We start from the raw sequence: 17,047 nt of genomic DNA, 5'->3' as shown, positions 1-17,047 counted from the left end.
TGCTCAGTAGTTTAGGACTATATCTCTGTAAAGCAGGAAGCTGGAGCATGCTCAGTAGTTTAGTGCTAGATATCTAGTAGTAGTAGTAGTAGTAGTAGTAGTAGTAGTAGTAGTAGTAGTAGTAGTAGTAGTAGTAGTAGTAGTAGTAGTTTATTCAGTCATCATCTCACACAATACAATATACACCATCATTTAACAATATTTGATTTTACAGTGACTGAAAAGGTACAGACTGAAGCATAATGCTTATATATGCCTGTCCTATATTCTTAAAAAAAATTAAAAAAATTAAGACTCCAAAACAGTATTCTAAAAGAAAATAGCTAAAAAAACAGTATTATTCACCCTTGTAGTTTTCAAAAATAGCTTTACAAGGGCGGCTAAGTGGCGCAGTGGGCAAGGCGCTCGCCACTAATGCAGGAGACGCTGGGTTCGAGCCCAGCTCTCGGCATTGCTACCAGCTTGGCTGGTCGTTCATACTAACACAATTGGCAGTGTTAGGGGTGGAAAGCTGGTGGGTGGGGATCGGACGTTGTGGACAGCGACTCCTACAGGTCGGTTGGTGCGCCTGCGCAGCAGAATCAGGAAGCAGCGGGGGCGGCGTGTCCCTCCCACGCAGACCCTCGCCGCTGAGAGATCGCGCTGTGCAGGTGAAAAGATGCGACGGCTGCCTCCTCGTGTACCGGAGGGGACACGTGATGGAAGGCTTCGTCCACATTGCAGCCGGCCTGTGGGAGGCATGGCCTAACAGCGTTCGAGACAGGGGAGGGTAGAATTGGACAATACGAAATTGGGGATGGGAGAAAAATAGAAAATGGGAGAAAAAGTAGATACAAAAATAGCTTTACAAACCATTTTCTTAAAAACCAAAAGCAAATGACTCATTCTTAACTGTATATCAGCATTGTTCCACAAGTTAACCCCAATAATAGAAATACACCTCATTTTAATCCCTTTCTTAGCTTTTTGAACAGTAAATTTACAAATATCTCTCAAATCATATTTTCTTTCATGTATTGAAAAAAACCTTTGCACCCCTGTAAAGCAGGAGGCTGGAGCATGCTCAGTAGTTCAGGACTATATCTCTGGATTGGCAATATGTACAGAGCTGGCTGTGAGCTTATTTTACTCTAAAGTAACCTTTATATAAATACAAGAGAGTTGACCTTTCCCCTCACCTTAACCTCCTTTATAATAACACTTACCTTCTAAAACATTACATTTAACACATTATCCCTTTTCTAACCTCAACCTTGACCTCTACCCTAGATTAACCTTCCACAACAATGCCTGTACCTAACAAACACCTTCTCCCCCGCCCTCCCCTGGAAGCTAGAAAAGGAGGGATATACTCTACTAAATGAGACAGCTGACTAGGTGAAAGTTCTGTCGTCTCGTAGTAAGTTTTGCATCTCTCTGCATCAGTGAACTCTGGGATGGTTTTTGCCTTAATCCCCCCCGACACAGAAAACACACACACACACACACACACACACACACACACACACACACACACACACACACACACACACACACACACACACACACACACACACACACACACACACACACACACACACACAGAGACACACACACACACACACACACACACACACACACACACACACACACACACACACACACACACACACACACACACACACACACACACACACACACACATTTAGAAATGAGCTAGCCTGCTACCACTACAAATAAAGTGAGCCTGCTGGGAACTCGTCCAAGCTCACACCTCATAGTGAGTCTCCATCTGCTGTCATCTGCCCTCAGAACCAGTTCTTCATCAGCTGTGCCGACGGGAAGAACGTCCACAACAGCATCGGGGACGCCATTGTGAAGAGAATCCTACGAGCGCACAGGTTGGTGTCACTAGTACTCAATACTAAATACTCAACACTACCAATGACCTCTTCTGTTTGTCTGAGTTTGCCGCGTGACATATGGCCCTGACATTCGTATACCTTCGTTTGAGTATGGCACAGTGGTGCTTAAAGGTACTATGAATTAATGAATGAATGAATGAAAACTTTATTTAACAGATTGCATAATGGGTACAATACAGTACGGCTCAATACACACAATTGTTAAGGGGATGCAGACCAGAGAAAGACGTTTGTCTTGTTTACATCAGGGTCCCCCATTTTCAATTCATAGTGACATTTATGACATACACAACATACATGACATTTATGGCATAGGGACATACATGACATACAGGTATTTAGTACTGTTACATTTGTGACATATATACGATATTCAAATATACAGTACTGTTACCCATAGATCCTGACAGAGTATATACATATGATGGGGAGGGGACTGTACATTAGGAGGGGGTGGGTGGGTGGGTGAGAAATATACATACGGTGGGGAGGAGACTGTACATTTGGAGGGGGTGGGTGGGTGGGAGAGAAATATACATACGGCGGGGAGAGAATATATACATGCGGTGGGGGGGAGACTGTCTATTAGGAGGGGGTGGGGGGGTTTGGACATTTATGGTGGCCAGTTTAGAATTGCAGCCTCCCGTAGGTGCTCTTTAAGAGCGGTTTTGAATGTGGGTAGGGATTCACATTCCTTTACAGCTTTGGGTAGGGCGTTCCACATTGATGTGGCATAATTGCGAAACGTGTTTAGTCCCTTGTTTGAGCCGAATCTGGGTTTAACATGATTTTTTGATAGATAGATAACATTCAGCCACTAGATGTCACACTAGAGCACCAGCATGTCATTTATCCAATCAGGTGCATTCCACATGGGGAAATGGGAATTAGGGAGGGGATACATGCACGCAACATGTAAACAACAACATTCATTTTGGACCCGCAAATTTATTTTAAATGATGACTTCATTAATAAAAAAATTATCAAATACTTGTATTCCTACTTTTATAAAGCTATGTGGATGTAATATAATAAAAAATACAAAAGAAACCTCAGTAACAATAATGTGATGGTAACTGAGGCTTTAACTCATTCTGCGCGACGGGTCGGGGCGCCAGATGGCGCTATTACGCCAGCGCTGTAAGTCAATGGGGCGCTTTGTTCACTTGCGAGTGCTTAAAATATATCTTATATTATAGCTATGGGTCTAATACACCCGTCGACTGTCAGTGAGTTGCTTCCAGTCAACATGCACGAAACAGATTTTCATCGGTACATTTAAATTTTATACCGTTTTGAATATGAGTATAGTTTTGGTGATTCTTAGTAATCCCAGGAAATAGCCCTTTAGTGGAATACACGTTGTAATTTTTCGCCTGATTATCGAATCTTCCTGAAATCAACGCTAGATTATCATTATTATCCTTCCTCATCATCATCATCATCATCATCATCAACCTTTATTTATTCTCGAAATTACAATTGAGGTCACCCTCATTTTCAATGTAGTCGAGACTTTACAGACATTTCAATGCACACATTTCTACAATATAACAATAATAAATATTAATAGCTATCGACATAGTACTCTCAGTCCACAGCAGTGCACCACAGCAATTAGTATAACAAATTAAAAAGAAAATGAACATGGGCATAAAATCAGCACACAAATTGACAAAATAAAGAATTGCATAAACTTCAGACATAAGAATAGGTATAAAAGACAATAAAAGTAGTGTAATGTAGACGTGCAGATTTAAGAATAGGCATAAAATAAGTACAATAGTATAATGTCGCTCGAAGGCATGTGAACCCCCCCGGAACAGTCAGTCCCCCGAACACCTCACACATCAATCCCTACCATATCCCCATCCAAGACACACCCCAGATAAAGCACGCCATGACCGAAGGAAAACACAAACAGCCCGCGCGTCACTCACACCACCATGCACGGCAATGAGAATGCCAACCCCACGGGCCGCTCCATCTACCCCAGCCCCTGTGCCTCCGCCGCCACAAGGAAAACCAGCGAACACCACGCCCCCCACCACCAAACTTCACAGAGGAATGACGCGCCCCAGGACCCGCAGCCACGCCAAAGGAGACACGACTCCACACACTCAAGCAGACAGACACAACAGCGGCCAAAACGAGAAGACATGCTGGGTCGGGACCCCCGGGACACCCCGGAACACAACAGAAGGCACAGCGAGCCCCCCATGCAAGGAACCCCAAAACCAGTCAGCGAACCGAGGGAGCCCAACGCTGAAGACCAACCAAAAATCCACCAAAGCACACGCAAGAGACCAATACCCAACTCCGAGGAAGGCCCAGGAAAGGTCCAGTCGAAGCCACAGGCGCCATAGGCTCCAACCAAACCCCCCCCAGACCTCTCCCAGAGTCGAACACCAGCCCCCCCACATGCACCCCGAAGGACCCCGGCCAGCCCCCATCACTAAACTCCCCCAACCCACCGACACCACAGGGATCCCCCGCACAAAGAACCCACCATAACCCCTACAGTACCCCAAAGTGCTCCAAAGGTCCCAGAGCCATCCCAGACCAACCACAACGCCACACGCCCCCCCATCCAACCACCACCATGTCCATCCTCCCGAACATCCAGAATCACCGCCCCCCCTCGGCACGGCTACAGGCCATGGGGCACACAACCCACCACCCCCCCATAGAATCCGAAAGCAAAAACATAGAATCCACCGATTCCCCCGCACTGACAAGGCCACCAGGACCAGAGGCAACAAAGCATAAATAAGGATAAATAAGGATAAATAAGTACCAATGTTGGCCAGAGAAGACCAACCCATTTTCTCATATAAGATGCAGTGGTGTGTATCATATCTGTCACCAGTGATGAATCTAAGAGCAGAATGATAAACAGAATCTAGTAGTTTGAGAGTCGAAGGGGCAGCATTTCTATAAATCACATCTCCATAATCCAAGACAGATAGAAAGACTGCTTCAATAACCCTCTTTCTACATATCATTGGGAAACTAGATCTATTCCTGTACAGGAAACACATTTTTGGCTGGATGGATGAAAATGTATGGATATAGCTAATAAAAGAAATAACGATTAAAACCAGAGTTTTCTCGTGATTGGCGCTGAACGGTTGGCGAGTTAACCCGACTTTTCTCGTGACTGGCATTGAATGAGTTAATGGGAGTTTCATTTTCAAATTTTTGAACGTGTGTAAACAGTACTTCTTACCAGACCCAAATAAAAGGGTTAAATGATGATAAGACACTATCGTTTTTGTGACTGATTTCAGTGAGCAGAAGAAGTACAGGGTGTTCGTGGTGGTGCCTCTGCTTCCTGGCTTTGAAGGAGACATCAGTGAGGGAGGTGGAAACGCCATCCAGGCCATACTACACTTCACCTACAGGTCAGTCTCCATCCAGGGATACACACACAGACTGTATGAAGGCTTTCGTTCCCGAAGCTGCACCATCCATTTTGGAGAGCAATTTGTTATTAGATTAGATTCAAAATTATTGTCATTATACAGCACAAGTACAGTCAGGGGCGGACCTAGCCCATTTGGCGCCCTAGGCGAGATTCACCACAATTTTTTTATAATTTTTTTTTTTTTTTTGCTTTTTTCTTCATAGTTCTCTAACGTTAGTCTTTCTTTCCTCAATGTTCAATTCTATAAACACTTGACCGATACCCATCAATGCACAGCGCTCTAGCATGTTCTGACTGTGAACACCTAAAGCTGAGGCTCAGACCGACCGACCGCTTTAGATTTTTGGCTCATTTTCCCTTATGTTAGAATTTTTTTAATGTAAAAATAATGGTTGCAGATATAGAGGTGGGCGCCAAAACTGCACAGAAAAAAAAACAAAAAAAATAAAAAAAAATAAAAAAAATAGTTTTTTTTTTTTGGCGCCCCCCTCTGGGTGGCGCTCTAGGCGACCGCCTATATCGCCTGTAGGAAGGTCCGCCCCTGAGTACAGTACAACGAAAAGAGGTTTGGCATCCAACCAGAGTGCAAATGTAACAGTAAAGTGCATGAACAATATACAGTGTACAGGTAAGGCTGAGCCAGAACCCTGTTTTTAGGGTTCGAACGTTCGCCAGGGTTTATCGAACGAACGTTCGAACGTTCGTTTTTTGTAAATTTTTTAATAAAATTTTTTTTTATTACTTTTTTTTGTATATAATTTTTTTTTTTTTTATTATTATTATAGATCCTACGGAGGGCGGCATTGCATAATCTATTGGTGAAAAAACATGTTGTTTACAGTGGTGGCTGTTCATGTAAACATGTAATTAAACAAAGCACTCAGAAGAAAATAAACAAGCTACTGAGTACTGCATAAAGTTCCTACTTATGATAAACAATAGCCCTTGCACACCGCAGTCACGTAAGGGGCTAGATAAACAAATGCATTCGTTTTGTGGCATTCACGTTATATAGTTAGTGTTACACGTTCAATAACAGGTATTCACTCTTGGTCGACGGGAAGGAGAGAGGCGCGCGCCACGCTCCTTCCACGTCACCTCGGAACGGGGGACGGCAGAGAGACAGAGACACCGGCGCGGGGGTCCCGCCGGGCTCCCAACACGCCTGCCGCCTCGGCCAGAGTTGTTTCCAACGCAACCACCTCCCGCCATGAAGCTCACGCTCCGTGGCCGAAAAAGGCTTGTATTCAATACTATTCATTAATGATCCTTCCGCAGGTTGACCTATGGAAAGTTGTTACGACGTTTACTTCCTCGGCGGGGAGCTAACGCTACGTTAATGCTTCTCTCAAGCAGATCAATGGCGGCATTGCCGGAAGTAAAAAAAATAATAAACGCTTGCCGATTGGTGGTAACAGCAGAGGCGGGTGCAAGCGGTGTGACGTAATTGGCAGAATCGCCTGTCATTCAATCAAAATTTTTCTATTGCATTGGTTGAGACTAGAGCTCTGGTTGAGTATCCAGCAACAGCCCGGCAGAGACCATACTGGTTGAGCCGAGCGATCTCACTCGGGGGACGCGCCGCTTCACATCGCCTCACCGTCGTTGCGCCTGCTTTATTTTTTTTCACCGAACGTTCGAACCCATTAATTAAAGCTTAACGAACGAACGTTCGAACGTTCGGGCTCAGCCTTATGTACAGGTGATTAATTTGCTCTCGTCTGTCGGCTCCGGGCTGCATTTTCGCCGATCAACCAATACATTGTTGGAAAGTTGAATTTGAAGTTGAATTGTTTTGACTAGAGCATCGAAATGAATTGCAGCGGATGGCCATTTTGGATAATCATGCAAATTTTTACTGGTACACACATTACAAAAACCTTTGTAAAACATTCATTTTCCGTGGGATCTTTATAAACTTTGGACCTGTACTTCAGGCTATGGAACCATTATGTTTTCCAGCTCCTACCTCTCAGCTGGAACTTAAAAACAGGCATCTGGCAACCAGTAAAAAGAAATGTGAGTACACAAAACTTTACTTCAGTGTGTTCAAACTTCTGTTACTCTATTACATTAACACTCAAAGTGATTTTTCTTTATTGTGTAAGACACTTCAGAATGTTACCTTTCAAAAGAGACTCATGCATGTGCTATAACCTCTTAAGCATACCCCCCATTTAGCAGAAAACTAAAACCATTTGCATACTTTTTTTGCAAAGCTTATGTGAGGTTTTGTCCGCTCCTCACCCACTCGCTCCGTTCCTTTAAAGTACTTTGTTGATTAATTGCATTCCCCGCCACGCTACGTTCCTTTAAGGTACTGTGAGGATTCTGTGATGATTGGTTTGTGGCCGAACGCACACTTCTAAGTCAAGTATCAATTACCATCACGCACCTGATGTGTTTTCTAATCAGCGCCCCAAGAGGCTTTATATACTCTGATTCCCCTAATATCGAGGTTGGATCGTTTTGTATACTGCCTCTTCATGGACCTCGTTCCTGGGGTGAGACTCGTCATCGCTCTCTATCGTTCCACGGGAGGATGCCGTGTTCTCACCCCATTCCCCTTGGACCCCCTGTTTTGCTGCGTTGCCCGTCGGCAGCGTTCTGGTCGGGAAGATGCCCGTGTTTTTGAACATTCCCTGCATTTGCCTGTTCTTTCCCGTCGCTGTTCCCTGTTCTGTTGCTTCTCAGGACTCTCGTGAAGTATCCCTGTTGGAGAACCTGCTTCCCCGTACTAAGCTACGCCTCGTTTATCTGCCCGCTTTACGCGTTGCGCTTTGGTGAGTTTTTGAAACAGTCTTTTTGGATCACCAGTTTTTTGTGTGTTTGTGAAACACCGAAGAGATCCCGTTTTTGTTATACTGTTCTCACCTATTTTTTGTTGTTGGATTTACTCTTTGGATTACCGTATTGTTTTTTCTCTGGACTCTGCTAACTGTGTGTATCACACCGAAGATCAAGTCACTTGGATATTAATTTGGATCAGTCACCTCTCTGTTATCTGTTGTGCGCTGAGCTAACTGGGATTCTCTCTCTCCCTCCGTGTTCCATCTGGAGTGTATGCTGGGGGGATCTGCAGAGCGGTTCAGACGTCACAAGCAAATTCCTCACCAACACCGTCTGGGAGAATCTGCAGAGCCGCAAGACATTCTTCACATGCCAGATTCCCCGTTTGTTCTGTTTTCCACCTAATTCAATCTTGTGACTCAGAGAATAAACACGCCCTTGTTTTTGGCTAACTCTGAAAACAACTCTCTCTGTGCTGTTGCGTTTGGGGTCGGTTACAAACCATAACATTACGATCCAACCAACACGACCCCAGCCGACACAGAGAGAGCCCCTGCAGCTTGCCAGGCCTCTACTACCAGCATGGCCCCAGTCTGCTAGCTTTGCCCCGGCTGCTAGCACAGCCTCTATGTTAATGCAGCCCTTGCAGCTAGCATAGGCCCTGTAGCTAGCCATGCCCAGGCAGCTAACCCAGTCCCTCTGCTAGCCCCACTTTACGTGTAGCTTCCCCAGCTAGCATGGCCTCCACTTTGTGTGTAGCTTCCCCGCTGCTAGGACTGCCTCTTCAGCTAGCAAGGTCAGTTTCCCCACTGCTAGGACTGCCCCTTCAGCTAGCAAGGTCAGTTTCCCCACTGCTAGGACTGCCCCTTCAGCTAGCAAGGTCGGTCTCCCCACTGCTAGGACTGCCCCTTCAGCTAGCAAGGTCGGTCTCCCCACTGCTAGGACTGCCCCTTCAGCTAGCAAGGTCAGTTCCCCACAGCTAGGACTGCCCTTTCAGCTAGCTTGTGCCCAGGCAGCTAGCCCTGCCTCATCGCCTGGTCCGGCTCCCTCGCCTGGCCCGGTCCAGCTTTTACGCCCGGCCCGGCCTCCACGCCTGGTCCGGCTCCCTCGCCTGGCCCAGCCGCTGGCCCGGTCCAGCTTCGACGCCCGGCCTCCACGCCTGGTCCGGCTCCCTCGCCTGGCCCAGCCGCTGGCCCGGTCCAGCTTCGACGCCCGGCCTCCACGCCTGGTCCGGCTCCCTCGCCTGGCCCGGTCCAGCTTCTACGCCCGGCCTGGCCTCCACGCCGTCTCCGGCCTCCCTCGCCGGCCCCTGTCTCCGTACCAGGCCTCTGCCGTCTGGCCCCTGTCTCCGTACCAGGCCTCCGCCGTCGGGCCCCTGTCCCCGTGACAGGCCTCCGCCGTCTGGCCCCTGCCTCCGTGCCCGGCCTCCGCTGTCGGGTCCCTGTCTTCGTGCCCGGCCCCCGCCGTCGGGCCCCTGTTCCCGTGCCCGGCCTCCGCTGTCGGGTCCCCGTCTCCGGTGCCCCTCTCCGGGCCTCTGTCTTTGTCCCCCTCTCCAGTGCCCCTGATCGCCGGCTTCCTTCGGTCCCGTCCGGGCAGGCCGGGGCCGAGTGGGTCGCCGGGTGGCTCCCGTGGAGGGGGGGGTACTGTGAGGTTTTGTCCGCTCCCCACCCACTCGCTCCGTTCCTTTAAAGTACTTTGTTGATTAATTGCATTCCCCGCCACGCTCCGTTCCTTTAAGGTACTGTGAGGATTCTGTGATGATTGGTTCGTGGCCGAACGCACACTTCTAAGTCAAGTATCAATTACCATCACGCACCTGATGTGTTTTCTAATCAGCGCCCCAAGAGGCTTTATATACTCTGATTCCCCTAATATCGAGGTTGGATCGTTTTGTATACTCCCTCTTCATGGACCTCGTTCCTGGGGTGAGACTCGTCATCGCTCTCTATCGTTCCACGGGAGGATGCCGTGTTCTCACCCCATTCCCCTTGGACCCCCTGTTTTGCTGCGTTGCCCGTCGGCAGCGTTCTGGTCGGGAAGATGCCCGTGTTTTTGAACATTCCCTGCATTTGCCTGTTCTTTCCCGTCGCTGTTCCCTGTTCTGTTGCTTCCCAGGACTCTCGTGAAGTATCCCTGTTGGAGAACCTGCTTCCCCGTACTAAGCTACGCCTCGTTTATCTGCCCGCTTTACGCGTTGCGCTTTGGTGAGTTTTTGAAACAGTCTTTTTGGATCACCAGTTTTTTGTGTGTTTGTGAAACACCGAAGAGATCCCGTTTTTGTTATACTGTTCTCACCTATTTTTTGTTGTTGGATTTACTCTTTGGATTACCGTATTGTTTTTTCTCTGGACTCTGCTAACTGTGTGTATCACACCGAAGATCAAGTCACTTGGATATTAATTTGGATCAGTCACCTCTCTGTTATCTGTTGTGCGCTGAGCTAACTGGGATTCTCTCTCTCCCTCCGTGTTCCATCTGGAGTGTATGCTGGGGGGATCTGCAGAGCGGCTCAGACGTCACAAGCAAATTCCTCACCAACACCGTCTGGGAGAATCTGCAGAGCCGCAAGACATTCTTCACATGCCAGATTCCCCGTTTGTTCTGTTTTCCACCTAATTCAATCTTGTGACTCAGAGAATAAACACGCCCTTGTTTTTGGCTAACTCTGAAAACAACTCTCTCTGTGCCGTTGCGTTTGGGGTCGGTTACAAACCATAACAGCTTAGCTTTATACTTTATACTTATAGCACATGCATGAGTCTGGTCTCTTTTGAAAGGTAACATTGGCACTCAAAAATCACTTTGAGTGCTAATGTATTAGAGAAACAGAGGTTTGAACACACTGAAATAAAATATTTTCTCCTTACTTTTCTGTTGACTTGTTGCCAGATTCCTGTTTTCGGGTTCCAGCATAGAGGTAGTAGCTGGAAAACACAGCGGTTCCATAGCCTGAAGTCTTATGTAGTATAGGTCCACATTTTATAAAAATCCATAAATAAATTTGTGGTAATGTGTGTACCGGAAAAGAACTGCGTGAAAATCCAACATGGCGATCCACTTCAATTCATTCTGCCGCTCGAGTCAGAACTTTCACCACCTTCCCCCACTCTCACCCGCTCGGCTGCAGTCTCGTTTGGAGCAGACACTCGTTGGCTACAATGGTGATGAATAATTGTGTCCATAAGTGCGTGATGGCCCGTATGAGCGCTGTTGGACATTATGAAGATAAGTATAAAGTATAATGAATTGCAAATTACTTTGGGTATGCAATCATCATCAAAAAAAATAAAATCCCGATGCTTAAAGGGGACATGCATTGCTATTCCTTGCACTATTTGGGCAACTTTACACAATTCCTGAGAGTCTATGGAACACATCATAAAGTTTTTTTTCAAAAGAATTCATTTTTTTATATTTTTGATCAAGTACTCAAAAGCCTCATTTTTCAGCCTCAGGATTTCAGGCTATTTTTGGATTGGCTCCGCCCATAAGCGTTTTGAGTGAGAGTCACCCACAGTCTGAGACTGACAGACAGAGAGAGAGATAGAGAGAGAGAGGGGGGAGAGGGAGTGAGGGAGAGAGAGGGACACGGAGCATAAAGTCTCCACTGCTTCCCCCGCGCGTCCAGGTTGTGTGTGTAAATGCGTGTGTGTTTTTGTTTCACACACTCCTGCACCGCGGTCCCTCTCTCTCTCTCTCTACCAGGGAGAAGCCCTGCGCGTCAAATGCGTGTGTGTTTGTGTTTCACACACTCCTGCACCGCGGTCCCTCTCTCTCTCTCTTTCTCTACCAGGGAGAAGCCCCACGAGTCAAATGCGTGTGTGTTTGTGTTTCACACACTCCTGCGCCACGGTCCCTCTCTCTCTCTCTCTCTACCAGGGAGAAGCCCTGCGCGTCAGGTTGTGTGTAAAATGCATGTGTGTTTGTGTTTCCCCGCGCGCGCCGTCAGGTTGTGTGTAAAATGCGTGTGTTTGTTTCCCCGACAGAAGCTCCTCTCTCTCTCTCTCTCTCTCTCCCTCTATCTCTCTCTTTCTCTCTCGCTCGCTCATTCTCTCTCTGCCTCGCTCTGTTTGAGGAAGTGAAGATATTTCCACTCGCTCTGCTGTCGCTGTCAACCATAGAGGGGGCGTTAGTTAACAATTGTTTGTATTGAGCCGTATTGTATTGTACCCATATGCAATATGTTAAATAAAGTTTACATCCATTCATTCTGCTAGCATTACCGATTGCATGAGCAGCTGGCTAACGTTACCTATCAGACCCTGTTAGCTCAGAGCTCCTCTTTCAATCTTAACAAGCATTAAACAAATGGCCCAGTCATCTATTCACCGTTGTTTAATACACACGGTGTTGTCTCTAATGTTATCTAGCTACTGATGGCTCCCGATATCATCAGTTTGGTGCTGGCTAACTAGCGTGAGCTAACGTTAGCTTCTAGCCACAATGCTATACTGTTATAATGGCATCTTCCATTCACGTTAGCATGCAGCTAACAATGTAGCTAACAAAAGTCACCGATCTTTTTTGAGACTAAACTATCCGCTCTTGGTGGTCACTTGTGTTGATGTTAGTTTTGTTTCATCAACAAATGACAGGCAGAACACACAGTGAATGTATCCGTTTTGTTTATTGCACTTTTATTAGACTTTGCTGAAAAAGAAGTGCTGCACTGGGTAAATAGGCAAAAGATGGTGGCGCCCGGCGCCCGCCTTGTTGACATTTTCTTTGCAGGAAGTGTATTGGCACATTCAAGTTCTGATTGGTTGAAATTGCCTTCATGTTCGCCACCTACTGCCACCTACTGCTTTGGCAGTGTACTACATCACTGTGCTCAGGTGACAAAAACGAAAGTGTGACTCGAGGCTGCTACGTTGCGGCGAAACTCATCTGACAATGAAACGAAAATGAAACGAAAGGTGTAACCGGCGCCTAACTGCATCACTGAGCACAGAGCGGCAGCTCATTAGTGGCAGGAGGACGCGACTAGCGGCCTCCAGGCTCCACAACAGGGGGCAGCGACGGCTGCCAGACATAGATCTAGGTCTTATTGGAACCCAAGGAGGACAATACACTACCTAAAGCATACTGCACCTTGTGACACTGTGAATACTGGAATATATATTTCATATTTCATTAGTTAGATGTAAATTATAATTATATTGACCAAATTGTTTACCCCATGCTCAGTATATTCTTACTGTATTTATTTCTGTATATTTTATTTCATTTCATTTTATCCTATTTTATTTTACTCTACTCTTATCCTAGGCAACTTGATTTGATTTGTGTTATCATTCTAAATTGTGACCTGTCCTGTCTAAATGTTTAAATGTTGAGCGATTTGCAGTGTCTAATTTCCCACGGGATAATAAAAGTATTTCTATTCTATTCTATTCTAACCCCTATTGCTATAATACAATGCTAAATACTGGAAAAAGCCATTTATAATGCATGGCTCCTTTAACACTTTCAGCGCCAGCTATTACCCTCATCCCTGTAGTCAATGCGCCAGCTTTTCATTGCCTATTTTCACTGTGCGTCACGATGTTTGATGAGCTATATCTATATTCTATATTATATCTATGGAGACAATATACTATGGCTCATTTGACAGTCACTATCTCTCGTCCAACATGCCAAAAAAGAGTAAATCTTTTCATATCGTTCGTGCGTTATCCCGTGGTGAATATTGTATAGTTTCAGAGTGATCCAGGCTAATTCCTGAAAGCTGAGTTATGGAGCGCTATGTGAATTTTGCTAAAGTCGTTCGCGTTTCTCACCTGGACACGCTACTGTTTCCAAATCAAAGTTATATAATGGGTAGTATGTTTCATCATGCATGCATCAAAGGGGGGGGGGGGGGGATTGACATCAGATAGTCCTTACCTTTGATCAGGGTTATTCCAATTGTCTGATCGCGATTTCGAGTATTGATGTCCATCGGGTCCCCGACATAATCTGGCACAACACATGCATCGAGTGTCCTGGACGCGTTCCAATGTGCTGGGATGAACCGCTAGACTTGCCTGGGAAAAAAAATTCTGCCCGGACGACATTAGATGTGACACACAGTCTGGAACAGGGTTTCAAAGGGTGGGCGATACTGCCACCTAGCAGGATCTGGCCGGTATTGCACTCTCTGGATCTCAGTATGGCTTTCAACGGTAACATAGAGCAGGGGTTCCCAAACTTTTCAGGCCGCGACCCCCAAATAACGGTGTCAGAGAGCCGCGACCCCCACTATTATAGGAGGTAATTATTATTTTTTTAATACAAAAATTATAATATTTTTTTTTATTTTTTTTATTTTTATAAATGGAAATGTATGGTTAAAGGGGAACTCCACTTTTTTTGGAAATTAGCTTATTTAACATCTTCCCTGGAGTTAGACAAGAAGATGCATACCTTTTTTGTCTCTGTGCGTGCATTTTAGCTTTGGGAATAGACGCTCCGTTAGCATAGCTTAGCTTCATCACTGGAAGTGAGGCAGGACAGTAGCCTTACAGTGCCTTACAGTGTATTGCAAGGTCTGACATTGACCAAACTTGATATGCATGACCTTGGTGGGCTCTAGGTCAACTCCTGAAAAGGGGGTCAATGTCAGACCTTGCAATCAAAAGTTAGGGGGCGCACTGAAATTATGGCAAGGGTTATTAGCCCCCTAACTTTTGATTGCAAAGTCTGACATTGACCCCCTTTTCAGGAGTTGACCTAGAGCCCACCAAGGTCATGCATATCAAGTTTGGTCAATGTCAGACCTTGCAATACACTGTAAGGCACTGTAAGGCTACTGTCCTGCCTCACTTCCAGTGATGAAGCTAAGCTATGCTAACGGAGCGTCTATTCCCAAAGCTAAAATGCACGCACAGAGACAAAAAAGGTATGCATCTTCTTGTCTAACTCCAGGGAAGATGTTAAATAAGCTAATTTCCAAAAAAAGTGGAGTTCCCCTTTAAAACATGCAAACGTTCAAACGCACACACACTAATAAGCATTGGAGGCTTTTAACCAGGGCCGGACTGGGGAAATCATTCAGGCCAAGAAATATAGTGCAAAATATAGCCCCAGGGGGTCCTTTTAAGCAGGGGGTCTGGGGGTCCCCCACCAGGAAATTTTTTGTTACAAAGACTTAATTTCCTGCATTCTGGTGCATGCATTTTTTTATTTGTACCCTGTCAGTGTTTGTGATGGCATCACAAATTATTGTTAAAAAACAGGCTAGCATATGTATGTATGTAACAGATTCTTATGGATTTTCAGTTTTTTTGTAATTGAAAAAAATACAATCTTTTATTCAACTTCAGCCCTGATCATAACACCACATATTAATTTTATAATTCTAATCCTTTAAATGCCAGTGTGTGTGATGGCATATATTTGCAATATATCAAATGCAAAGTAGATTTTTCTGGGGGGGATTATTACAGGCTAGCATGTGTCAATGATTAGCAGTTTTTTTTTAATGGTCCTGCCTCCACCAATCACATGCGGCTCCCTTTGTGTGTGTGAGAGCAAGAGAGAGAGAGAGAGATAGTTCTCCAACTTGTGTGAGTTGCAGTGATCTCCTGGTTGTTCCCCACCTAGGTTATATAACTATTGCGCTGGTGCAACTAGAAACACTGGCCTGGCCTGCTTCTAAGTTCAGTGGCCTGACTGCATAAAAAAAAAAAAAAAACCTGGGGGTCGCAACCCCGACTTTGGGAACCCCTGACATAGAGGTCCGTGAGACTGCATAGAATATTAAAATCGAAAAAAAGGTAAACGGACCAAATAATGGCACAGAATGAGTTAAGAGGTTAAACTGGATATAAAATATATAAATTAGTACTGCTAATCAGATGTATGTACAGAGTTGTAGTATTAATATGTAAAGTGATACAGGTATAAAGACACTATGGTAGTAAGTCATACTGGCCAGCAAAGTAACTAGTAAGAGTAGGTATATATAGATATAGTATCTACAGGTATGTAAAAGGGATTATATGCAGGTATGTAAAGTAGGGTTGGGTACCGAACTCTGTACTTTTAAGGGTACAGACCGAATTACGTCGGTACTACGGAGTACCGATTCACGTTAGATCAATTGGTGACACATTTTGGTACCTTGAGAGCTGATAGATTAAGACCCGCCCAGTTAGAAAATAAACCGAATTTGCGCAATTGTCATAGACACAGACCAGCGCGGACCTTAAATGACGTGCAATTGTCATGTCATAATAGACACAGACCAGCGTGGACCTTCAATGACGTACAATTGTCATTTCATATTAGACACAGACCAATGTGGACCTTACATTTTAGAAGCTATCTGGCAGCTGGGTGGCGCAGCGGACATTGCGCTCGTCACCAACGCAAGAGACACCGGGTTCGACTCCGGCTGTCGGCGTTGCCTCCGGCTTGGGCCGGCCGTCATACTAACTCAATTGGCAGAGTTAGCGGGTGGAAGTCGATGGGTGGTAATCTGGACGTTGTGGACAGCGACTCCTACAGGTCGGTTGGGGACGCCTGCACAGCAGAGACAGGAAATGGCGGGGGTAGTGTGAGCCTCCCACACGTTACACCTCGCCAATGAGAGTCCGCGCTGGCAGGTGAAAATATGTGACAGGCTGCCTCCTTGTGTATCGGAGGGGACACGTGATGCAAGGCTTCTATCCTCCCTACAAACGGCCAGTGGGGGGCATATGCGAGCAACGTTCAAGACAGGGGAGGGGAGAATTGGCACAGCGGAATTGGGATGGGAGAAAATAGAAAAAGAGGAGAAAAAGTGGATAAAAAAATATATATATTTAGAAGCTATGACATCTAGCTATCTGCATTCGACAGCCCTGTGACAACTCCTCTCGCGAGTCGTACTGTTTCTATGTGCAGCAAAAACTCCACGAGCAACAGTGTCTAACATGCTTTGCATTCTTGCCATTCCTGTTT

The 17,047-nt window shown here is 45.8% G+C and overlaps 1 protein-coding gene across 1 annotated transcript in view; it reads left to right on the top strand.

Annotated features, from left to right (window-relative positions):
* pld2 (phospholipase D2) overlaps window positions 1–17,047 on the top strand; it is a 171,093-nt gene that overhangs the window by 135,611 nt on the left and 18,435 nt on the right. The window contains exons 18-19 of the mRNA XM_084319773.1: window positions 1,792–1,880; window positions 5,196–5,309. Of these exons, the coding sequence (XP_084175899.1) occupies window positions 1,792–1,880; window positions 5,196–5,309 (203 nt within the window). The remainder of the gene's footprint in view (window positions 1–1,791; window positions 1,881–5,195; window positions 5,310–17,047) is intronic.

Source organism: Notolepis coatsorum (genome assembly GCF_963971535.1).
Source record: "Notolepis coatsorum genome assembly, chromosome: 8".
NCBI classification, from domain to species: Eukaryota; Metazoa; Chordata; class Actinopteri; order Aulopiformes; family Paralepididae; genus Notolepis; species Notolepis coatsorum.
The sequence above is the reverse complement of the archived record's forward strand: the minus strand, read 5'-3'. Positions and strand labels throughout refer to the sequence as shown.